This window comes from Brassica napus, chromosome A7 (genome assembly GCF_020379485.1).
Source record: "Brassica napus cultivar Da-Ae chromosome A7, Da-Ae, whole genome shotgun sequence".
NCBI classification, from domain to species: domain Eukaryota; kingdom Viridiplantae; phylum Streptophyta; class Magnoliopsida; order Brassicales; family Brassicaceae; genus Brassica; species Brassica napus.
In genome coordinates, this window is record NC_063440.1 from 12,917,893 (window position 1) to 12,929,385 (window position 11,493).

Consider the following 11,493-nt stretch of genomic DNA (forward strand, 5'->3'; position numbering starts at 1 on the left):
AAATAATTATTTGGGGTTTAGGGGTTCGTTTGTAGTTTCATACTGTACATCTAAAAATTGAAGCTTCCAAATCTATGAACACGAATGTTATATATACTTGAAGTTTATTATCGATTGCAATACAAATGTATGGTTGAAGTTAATGATTGTAATTAAAACATTGAATTACATATTAATAGATAAAACATTTGTATTGAATAATGTAAGTTTTAATTTTGAAACCTGCAGAATCCAATGTTGTAAGTTTTAATTTTGAAACCTGCAGAATCCAAAGTTCGTGAGGAGAACACAGGAATTTAAATGTTCAAGTGTCAGTGCTGATGGAACATGATGAATTAAATTTCAATATACGATTTTTTGAACATATAAAATTAACAAAAAAGTGTAATTAATCTTTTTTGATGGCTACGATCGAAGGAAGGACTTTGATATGTATTCTATAGTTGTCGAATTTGTTAATGTCGTATAGTTTTGGTGTAGATAAATAGATATATTAAATGAGTAAAATAAAAGGAAAAAGATCAAAAATAGTTCCTGTTGAAATAAAAGGCGTAGTGAATATATGTAAAAAAAAAATCATAGATTAAAAATATTTCAGTGGCATAGATCTGTAAATATTTCAAAACTCCAAGGGGATCTCAAAAAAGGCCCTTCAGTTTTAATAGTATTGATGATTTTAAATATATACTATATAGTCGGTTTGTTTATTATTTGAGTTAATTAGATTTGCATCTATTTTTCTGAATTTAACTATAACTTTTTTTTTTGTTCTAAATAGATAAATTTGATTAATTCTTATTTGTATTTAGGTTGGTTGTTATTTTAGATAGAAAGATTATGTATAACTTAATATAACAATAATATGTTAAAATTTATTTTAAATAATATTAAACATACGAATTAAATTTTCTTGATATTTTTATTATGTGCATGTTGGATTCTAAAAGTATAAAGAAAAAAATAAATTAAAACCAAAGTAAACATAAGCAAAAACAAAGATTTTTCAATATGGTAGAGTATAATACTTTTATTTTATTAAAATATTTGGAGTTGTGATAGTTAAAATATTTTTGTAATTATTCTATCAAAATAGGTTTGTATTAAATAAGTATTTTAGTTTTCTTTTCTAATATATTTATCTTGCTTAAGATATTTATTTTTAAATATTATTTAACATTTTAGAAATAAATATAGGTTTTCGCAATTTGTTTTCTAATATATTTATCTTACACTAATCCTTATCAAGTTAGGAAAAGGAAAATAGGTTTTACTAATGTGTTTAGGAACTTTATCTCTATATAAGAATATGGTGAGGTGTGCCATGAACTTATGAGTTTTAGAGATCGTGTTTGAGTGCTTGAATTTAGTGATTTTCTCACGATAATAAAGAAAGTGATTCTTTATTGTGTGATCATATATAACCTTTAAAACTTATATGTACCCTGAGAAAAGAAAACTGAATGTTAGCACTTGTCTCAAGATATCGATCGAAATATAAACTAGTTTTATACCTGAATCAAATTGTAACGATGAAGACCAAGTTTGCCGTAACACTTAACCTTCCAACCAAGGGGATAATTATAGTTGTCGAGAACTTCGCACTCATAGGTTACCAACTGCCCAGACATAACCATATACCCATAGGTCCTACGATACCTTCAATGCCAAAACCCTAAGAACAAAACAAAGTAAATATAAAAGCCATGAACAACGTAGATAAAAGTATGATAGGATTCACAAAGACATGAAAGGATTAGATTAGATTAGATTATATTATATTCAATTCAATTCATGGGATAATAATAACACAGATTGAAGAAGATGAAAGAACTAAATACCCTGGGATTCACACGAAGCCAGTATGCATCCAAAGCACGGTAATACTCCTTGTTGTTGTCGACCCCAAAAGACGCCACTATCTTTCAAGTTATGGATCAATATTTAGGGCAGCCACAGTAGATGTTTGTTTTTTCTTTTTCCAAAAGCTCTAAAAATTAATACTCTAAACACGATAAAAAATTAATAAAATTTTCAATTTCAAGTTGGACCGGTGTAAACTAATTTGATATAATAAAATAATAATATTTAGAAAATTCATAGCATTTTATAATATATATATATATATTTTTTTTTATATACATAAATAAAGCATTTTATAATTTGTTAATCTTCAAAATGAATTGTATCTTTAACTTTTATTTTTTTATTTCCGCATTTTGATGTTACTTTATCGAATTATATATAAGAACTCATTTGTATATTTCCATATCTTTTCAACACACATAAAATGTATCAAATAATCTCATAAATATAGATGAAATTCAAATCTATAATGTTTTAACTAATATATAATAGTATGAAATGAAATATTCTTCATTATTTTAAATAAAAAAAATACTTTTTAAAAATAAATCTAAAGTATAGATTTTCTTTAAATGAATAACTCTATAAACTAAATCCAAACATTATTAATTTATTGAGTTTTTAATGTATATCGGTTTAGGTTATTTATATATCCAGTTGAATTCAACTTATTAGTCTTATTTACGTATTTTACTCCCTGAAAAAAAAACTTATTTACTTTTTCTTCTTTTTTCCTTATCTGAAGCTTTTTAACAATATACCAAAAAACATTAAAAATTTAGTTGTATGGCGCCGTAATTTAAAATATTAATTGTATGGTGCCGTAAAAAAGGTTTAATTGTATGATAAGAAATTAAAACTTGTATACACGTGTGTTAACATTATGTTAAAATCTGTTCTTTTTGTTAATGTTTGACGGAATGGTAAGAGATATAACAAATACAGCCGCGTATATATAGCTAGAGAGCATTACGGCTGCATGTTTGATCTTTTAGGTCGAGCAAGGAAGCTACAGATTTTATATAACACATGCATCTGAAACTGATCATGCGGGGAAACATAGCTGAGCCCTTGGAGAATTCATTGCAATTTCTTAAACTATCAGAAGAAGTTACAATAGATTCTTGATCATGACTGAGCCACCTTTGATTAAGATTTATATTCACGGAAACAAGTCTACTTGTAAACAAAACTCTACTTTTATATAAAGAGAGGTGAAAACAAATAGCGTTAGCTAGGTTAGCTTCTCGGAATCACTAATACATAGAGATGACTTCTTGACCAGTTACAATATAACCAAAAGATTAAAAACAAAACATAAACATTGTTTTTTATAGAACATATGTTACTAATCTTTTTCACCTCCAAGCTGAAGCAACGATTAAACTCTTATCCTCCCAGTAAAAAAGGAGCTCACCCATCTCCTCTTTAACCTTGTACTTACTGCAATACTCTTCCTTTATCAAGCTCTGCATACTCCTCGCCACTCTTGAACCCATTGGCCTCGAACTGAACCCCGCCATCATCATCCTCGCCCTCCATTTCCCAGCAACCTCGTACCTCTCAATCCGCTCTTCTCCTTCGCAAGCAACAACGTTGACAATATCTCTAGCGAGACACTGCCTCTCCACGTTCATCCTCTCTTGGCTCTCTCTCGGGAGCGTCACGTCAAGAGAATCAAAAACCGCAGAGTAGTACTCGTAAGCCTCCATGAATCTCGGGAAGAAAGGGCAAGTGTTTGTGTTCACGTCTTGCTCAACGACTGTGACAAGCTTCGGGTTCAACCCTTTGACCATGTGTAGCAGCTCGTCGCGCTGGTTAACTACCGTGACGCTCTGATACGACTAGATTGTAAAAGTTTGCACTCGTAAAGAAACTGTAAAGATATTCCTTGGAGAACAAGCTAATACAAAGGTTTTAGAGTTTTTACACAGGAGTACTCTCTCTCCTCACACAAAAGATCGATGATCACACTCGATACATTTCTCTTATTCATTACTACTCTTATAGAAAGCATAAAGCAAATAGCCACGTCACAGACAACCCATGTGCGCAGACAATACGGTTATTACGTCCTCTCCTCCTTCCTTGTATTCTTATCCTTCTAGATCCTTTCTTGTCTCATTCTTCTCCTCTACTGTTCCGACCTTGGGCCTCCTCTTGTAGTGATGGATAATAGGTGGCCTTATAGCCTCGTACATAACATTACTCCCTCCATTGAAACTGACCTTGTCCTCAAGGTCAAGCTCAGGAAACTGCTTCTCCATGACGCTCTTCCACTCCCACGTACAATCTGCAGCAGGTAACCCATTCCATTTAACCAAGACTTCCTCATGCCCAGTCTGCGCGTTGCTCCTGTGTGCCAACACTGCTTCCGGTTTGACCTCTAACACTCCTTCTTCTGTTAGCTGAGGCGGAATGGTGGCTGCTTCCAAAGACCCGCCCACTGCTTTCTTAAGCTGAGAAACATGGAATGTTGGGTGGATGCGAGCCTCTGCTGGTAAGTTCAAGCGATATGCTACCTTACCCACTCGCGCAGCAACCTCGTACGGTCCGTAGAACCTAGCGGCCAACTTCTCATTCACCTTCCTGGCCAATGACTTCTGTCTGTAGGGACGTAATTTCAAGAACACCTTATCACCCACCTCAAATTCTACTTCCCTGCGATGCTCATCTGCTCGTGCCTTCATGATCTGTTGTGCCTTTAGTAGCTGCTGTCTCAACAAAGCCAAATTGTCGTCCCTCTCTTGCAGACGAGACTCCAAGTCAGCATTGTTGGTAGAACCGTTCTCGTAGTGGAGAAGAGTTGGTGGTTCACGCCCATACAACGCGGTAAAAGGAGACATCTGGATGGTAGAATGATACGACGTATTGTAACTGAACTCAGCCCACTGTAAGTACTTTGCCCATGTCCGTGGTTTCTCTCCTGCAAAGCACCTCAAATAGGTCTCAAGCCCTCGGTTTGTCACTTCCGTCTGCCCATCCGTCTGCGGGTGATAGGCTGTTGAGAAACACAGAGTAGTTCCCGACAACCTGAATAGCTCCTTCCAAAACTGCCCCGTGAAGATACGGTCTCGGTCCGACACAATAGTCTTAGGGTAGCCGTGTAACCTGATCACCTCCTGGACAAAAGACCTTGCAACGTCAATGGCTGTGAACGGATGTCTAAGGCCGATGAAATGTGCATACTTAGTGAGTCGGTCGATCACCACCAGTATGACATTAACTCCCTCTGATTTCGGTAACCCTTCGATGAAGTCTAGTGAGATGTCCTCCCAGACGTTAGTAGGAACTGGTAGGGGTTGGAGCAGCCCTCCTGGCGCGAGTGTTGAATACTTGTGACGCTGACAGGTTTGACACGACGCCACGTACTTCCTGATGTCTGTCATCATCCCTGCCCAGTAAAACAACCCTCCAATGCGCTTCTGTGTCTTTAGTACCCCCCCATGTCCTCCATATTTGCTGTCATGATACTCTTTTAGTATCAACTCAATCAACTTGGATGTCTTTGGCAGCACCAACTTCCCGTGCCTCAGCAACCTTCCTTGCACCAGAGTATAATCAGGGTGTGAGCTAGGGTCCTGAGTTAACTCTTGGATCAACTTCGATAACTCACTGTCTCGCTCCACTTCTGATCCCACCTCCTCCAACTGAATTGAGACCGGAACTGATACTGCAAACAGCTCAGTAACTGGACTCTTCCGAGACAGGGCGTCAGCTGCTTTATTTTCTAGCCCCGGCTTGTAGTGTATATCGAAATCGAACCCGAGGATCTTAGTCAACCACCGCTGATATTCCATGTTAATCTCCCGCTGCTCCAGCAAGAACTTAAGACTTTTCTGGTCCGTTCTTACAACAAACTTCCTTCCCAATAAGTAGTGACGCCATTTCTGTATGGCAAAGACTATCGCCATGAGCTCTCTTTCATATACAGACTTCATTTGCTGTCGCTCCGTCAAAGCCTGACTGAAGTATGCGATCGGTCGCTGTCGCTGCATCAACACAGCGCCCAGTCCCACCCCAGACGCGTCCGACTCTATCACGATTTGCTCGTTGAAATCAGGCAATGCCAGTACCGGAACCGTCGCCATTGCCTGCTTCAGTTTCTGAAAGGCTAACGCTGCTTCACCGGACCATTTGAACTGATCCTTCCTCAACAGGGACGTGAGAGGCCTTGCAATATCGCCATACCCTTGAACAAATTTTCTGTAGTACCCTGTCAACCCCAAAAATCCCCTCAGCTCCTTCACTGCTTTTGGTTCCATCCAGTCTAGCATAGCACGTACCTTCCCTTCATCAGCTGCCACTCCTTCTGCGCTTATCACATGACCAAGATACTCTATGCGAGAGCTTCCAAATTCACATTTCTTGCGATTTGCGTACAAGCCCTGTTCTTTTAACACCTCCAACACTAAGCGTAAATGTTCTTCGTGCTCGCTTTGTGTCTGACTGTACACAAGTATGTCATCGAAGAAGACCAAAACAAACTTCCTCAGGTAGCTTCGAAAAATCTCATTCATCAAAGACTGGAATGTAGCTGGCGCGTTGGATAACCCAAACGGCATAACAAGGAATTCGTAGTGGCCGTCATGGGTTCGAAACGCTGTCTTCTGCACATCCTCTGCTTTCACCAGAATCTGATGATACCCTGACTTCAGATCAAGCTTCGAAAACACCTTCGCCCCCTGTAGTTCATCCAGCAACTGGTCAATCATAGGTATCGGATAACTATCGGCGATGGTCACTTTATTCAAGGCGCGATAGTCCACGCAAAACCTCCAACTCCCATCCTTCTTCTTGACTAGCAGTACCGGACTCGAGAAAGGGCTGCTACTATCCCTGATAATTCCCGCCGACAACATCAATGCCACCTGCTTCTCGATCTCCTCCCGTTGCGCTTGTGGGTAACGAAAGGGTCGAACACTTACTGGACTGGCATCCGTCTTTAGGACGATCGCGTGTTCCTTCCCTCTCGACGGAGGCAGACCCTGTGGCTCTGCGAACACTTCCTCGTACTCCTTCAGAATGTTCTGCAGCGGCTGAGGAATTGACCCTCCACCCTTTTCCTCCTCCAGCTGTAACCCATTGTACTCAATCAACATTGCTTCTCCCCCTTGTTGCACCGTCTTCCAAATCGACTTGAGAGAAGCCGCAGAGCAACAAAGGCCTGGATCCCCTTGCAGTACATACTTGTTGTCTCCTATCTTGAACCTTAGTATCTGCAACTTCCAGTTAACCTTCATATTTCCGAGGGTCTCAAGCCACTGCATACCCAAGATTACATCAGCGCTTCCCAACTCTAAGGGTAAGAAATTGGAAACCACAGTACACCCTTGTAACTCCACCTCCATCTCCTTGCACAATCCCGCTCCTTTAAATGTGACTCCTCCTGCCGTCAACACGCTGTAGCCTTGTGTGTCGTCGGTACCCAAGTCTAGTTGCTTCATCAACTCTCTGGACACAAAATTGTGTGTCGCCCCACTATCAATCAAGACTATCACTTCCTTTCCCATCACCGTTCCTTTTAGCTTGATGGTTCTGGAAGTTGATATGCCAACGAGGGAGCTAATCGATATCTCTGCCACCTCGATCTCGGCCGCTTCCCCCATTTCATCCATCTCCACCGCTAAACTCGATATATCCACCTCCGTACCGTCTTCTAGCACCATTATAACCAGCAGCTCCGCCTGGGAACAACGGTGCGGATAGACGTACTTCTCATCGCATCTGTAGCACAGTCCCTCAGCCTTCCATTTTGCCACCTCCGCCGGAGTCAGACGGCGAAACGGCGGTTTGAGACGGTTATGGTTAGGTTTGGTGGTCGTGTTGTTCTGCGACGTCGTAGACCCGGAACCAGCTTTATTCTTGTTTGGGCTCGACCCGTTCCCACTCTGTTGGGCCGGTTTATTGTTTTGGGCCTGCGGACGTCCATTAACGCTACGACTCGTTTTGTCCTTTTCCTCCGATGTTTCCTCCGTCGTATCTCCCCCTTCCGACCAATCTTCGACCAACTTCGCCACATCCATCACCCTCTGCAACCCCCTCGGACTCATCAACTTCACCCCGGCCTTGATTTTTGGTCGCAGTCCGTTCAGAAACGCCATCTCGAGTATCGGATCTGGTATCTCCGGCGCGTTAGACGCGAGTGCGATGAAATCGCGGCGGTAGTTGCGTACGGTGTCCTTTTGTCGCAGGCACAGCACCCGCTCCCCTGCACTCGTATCTTGAGCCGGTGAGAACTGTTCCAACACCCGAATCTTCATCTGCTCCCAACTGAGAAACGGGTTTCGGTTTCTCTCCCATCGGTACCACGGTAGAGCCTCGCCGGTATAACACATCCTAACCGCACGTAGCTTCTCTTCCTCCGTGAAATCAAACATCTCAAAGTACTGCTCGACACGGTGCACCCAACTCTCCACTCCGTCACCGTCAAACAGAGGAATCTCTATCTTCCGCGCGAGTGAATCTTCTCGTTCCTCCATAGCAGTCTTCCGGCGGTATAGTGTCGCTGCGGAGCTTGTCTCCTGCCCCGACTCCGCTACGAACCTTCCACCGGAAACGCTCCTTGGTTCCCCCATAATCGACTTCCCCGATCCTTCTCCCTGATACGCTGTTGGTTTGAGAGCATCGGCTGGGTTGGAGATCAGATCAGGGGTTATCGGCCCTCCTACACGCCGATCCTTCTCCCCTGTCGGATCTACCTTCCTCAGCGCGAGTTTCTCAAACCCACTAGCCATCATCTTCATCAACTCACCCATTTGTTCCTTCATCGTTGATAGCTCCCCCTCCATCGCGACAAATCTCTCGTCGTCACGTTGGGCCAGCTCGATCGCCTTGTCGTCGTTCTTCTTTGGTGCCATCGCCAAGCCGCAGGTTCGTCTTGCTCTGATACCAAGTTTGATACGACTAGATTGTAAAAGTTTGCACTCGTAAAGAAACTGTAAAGATATTCCTTGGAGAACAAGCTAATACAAAGGTTTTAGAGTTTTTACACAGGAGTACTCTCTCTCCTCACACAAAAGATCGATGATCACACTCGATACATTTCTCTTATTCATTACTACTCTTATAGAAAGCATAAAGCAAATAGCCACGTCACAGACAACCCATGTGCGCAGACAATACGGTTATTACGTCCTCTCCTCCTTCCTTGTATTCTTATCCTTCTAGATCCTTTCTTGTCTCATTCTTCTCCTCTACTGTTCCGACCTTGGGCCTCCTCTTGTAGTGATGGATAATAGGTGGCCTTATAGCCTCGTACATAACACGCTCTCGTCAGGCATGTGGTGAAGCTGAAACGCAAAGTTGACGATCAAAGCCTCTCCTGGTTTGCAACCGAGTGCAGATGGAGAGACGATTAAAGAAGTCTTTGACGCTATTGCTCTGAACTTGAAGGAGACTCCATGGTCTTTAGCGAGCTGCTCGAGTCTTAGGCCTATGATTCTCAACCCTCCTACTGATCTTTGTACTGATTCAGGGTCATCAACACCGGTTAGCCTCATGAGAGGGCCCTTACCGGGAAGCTCAGCAATGGTTTTGATCAGCGTCATGTATTGGTTTCCTTGGTTTACATCGAAATCTATTATGTGAACTTCTTTTTCATCTCTGATTGATTCCACTATTGCGCCGTTAGCAGCTAAGTATCCAAATTTGAAGCAAGGGCAGACCTCGAAGAGGACTTGCATAGCAGCTAGCCTCTCATCAGAAGGAGGCTCTTTGCATCTCAACGCTCTGTAGAGGAATTTTCCTGAAGCAGCCATTCTTGCGGCTAGACCTTCAACCATGTAAGCTGCTATTCTCTGAGAAGGGTCTCCTTGGATTGAAACTATCTGTCTCAGCTCGTTTAGTAGTGACAAAGCTTCCTCTGATTTGCCTTCTGATAAGGCAAGGGCACAAGAGATGAGCATTTGCTTTGGAGTTGTTGCTTGTGAGACCACTTCTTTGCTACTACTGGAATGAGAGTTGGAATCTGCAGATGAGGAGTCTTTGTTTGAATGGTTTTGGTAAGACCATTCGTTGTCAACCTCCATCAGGTGATCTAGTCCCTCCATGATATAATTATCATCTTCATCGCTGAGGAGGGCTCTTTCAAGCTCTTGAATCTTTGATCTCATTTGTTCATCATCAAACTCCATGGAGGATCCAAGAACCGGTCTAGACTGATAAGGAAACGAGTCCAAAGAGCCAAATGAGCTAACCGAGGCCGCCCCAGAGGCAACAAGATGTTGTTCTGTTGGGGATTCGAGAAAGTAGCTTTGGCTTGGGTAAGAATCATGAGTCAGACAAGTGTTCTTGGACCTGTCTGGATCAAAGATTTCAACAGAAGCACCACCGTCACTGTTGTAACCATTCTCATTGAGCGAGTAAAGCTTCGGGTTCTTATATGCTGCAGCTGATGGCTCAGCTGAACTCACCAGTGACATGACTCTCGCAGTTTGTTCCACCATCCAACTTCAACTACAATATAATCACACACAGAAGAAAACATCAAGCCACTGAGATTCTAACTATAAAAATGTTGAACCAACCAACATATCATTCTTAAAGGTCAAGCCTTTGTTACTAATGCGTCATCATAGATAAACCAAACATGGAGTTTTATGATCCAAACACTAATAATTATGAATTTTTCTAACTCAATCCATGTAAAGTGTATTCCTTTTGATACCTATGCAATCCTCAAGACCATAACTGATTAACCAAGCAATCTGAGTATTAGGGAGTGTGTTTTAAAGATGTATAATCAAAATCTGAAACCAAAAAGAAAAAGTCAATTACCAGGAGAGGTTCAAGAGCAGAAGGGTCTTCGATTCTGGAGATTTGAGAAAGATGAAGTCTGATATAAACGTTGCAAAAGCCAAAGGGAGAAAGAAAAAGTCTTAAAGGTTTGAACTTTAAGGGTCGTCTCTCTACAGAAGAAGACAGAAATGATAAAAAAAAGGAACCGCCTTGTATTGGTTTGTCTCTGTGACTGTCGCCTTTGTTTTAAGATGTGTTCAACGAACGACTCGTGTGGTGTTTTGAAGTTTTAGTTGAAAAGAAATATATGGAATTATTGTAATGAAATTACTGTTAAATAGATTAAATATCTCATTGGAAAGATAATTAGCGGTTACGTGTCCATTTTGGTTTGATTTCTGTTGACTGTCACTCGTTTCTTTTCTTTTTTTTTGGTAATATTGGATTTTATGATATTTTTGTTTTGGCAATGAGACGAAAACATCTGACCGTTCGATATGGATGAGAACTATGACGAAGGTGGGGAAAAGTGCCAATTTCGACCCCAACTATTTCAGTCTTGCCAAATACGACCCGAACAATTGATCAGTGCCAAATACGACCTCAATTCAATTATAATTCAAAAAAACTACCCGAACTTCTTAAAACGTGCATAAATCTACATTGACTCTAACAGAAGTTAGTCAACCGTTAACAAGATAAAACGATGTCGTTTTGATATACGAGGAAAAGTGCCAATTTCGACCCCAACACTCTAAGTCGTACCAAATAAGATCCGAACAAATGGTCAGTGCCAAAAACGACTTCAACTCAATTATAATTTAAGAAAAATTATCCAATTTTTCTAAAACGTATCTAAATCTACATTAACTCTAACAGAAGTTAATCAAC

General features: G+C 40.9%; 2 protein-coding genes across 2 annotated transcripts; both read right to left on the bottom strand.

The window, feature by feature from the left end:
- Positions 1–3,221: 3,221 nt before the first annotated feature.
- On the bottom strand, positions 3,222–3,659 carry LOC106355243 (scarecrow-like protein 1). The gene has a single exon (XM_013795224.1). The coding sequence runs from the start codon at positions 3,657–3,659 to the stop codon at positions 3,222–3,224; it is 438 nt and encodes a 145-aa protein (XP_013650678.1).
- A 5,139-nt stretch (positions 3,660–8,798) lies between these two features.
- LOC106366835 (scarecrow-like protein 1) lies at positions 8,799–10,906 on the bottom strand. The gene is made up of 2 exons (XM_013806500.3): positions 10,642–10,906; positions 8,799–10,320 (listed from the first exon to the last, which is right to left on the bottom strand). The coding sequence occupies exon 2, from the start codon at positions 10,308–10,310 to the stop codon at positions 9,111–9,113; it is 1,200 nt and encodes a 399-aa protein (XP_013661954.2). The 5' UTR covers positions 10,311–10,320; positions 10,642–10,906; the 3' UTR covers positions 8,799–9,110.
- Positions 10,907–11,493: the final 587 nt, after the last annotated feature.

Bases quoted from the DNA above. Each gene is read 5' to 3' on its own strand.
- LOC106355243 (XM_013795224.1), bottom strand. From the start codon at position 3,659: ATGGTCAAAGGGTTGAACCCGAAGCTTGTCACAGTCGTTGAGCAAGAC.
- LOC106366835 (XM_013806500.3), bottom strand. From the start codon at position 10,310: ATGGTGGAACAAACTGCGAGAGTCATGTCACTGGTGAGTTCAGCTGAG.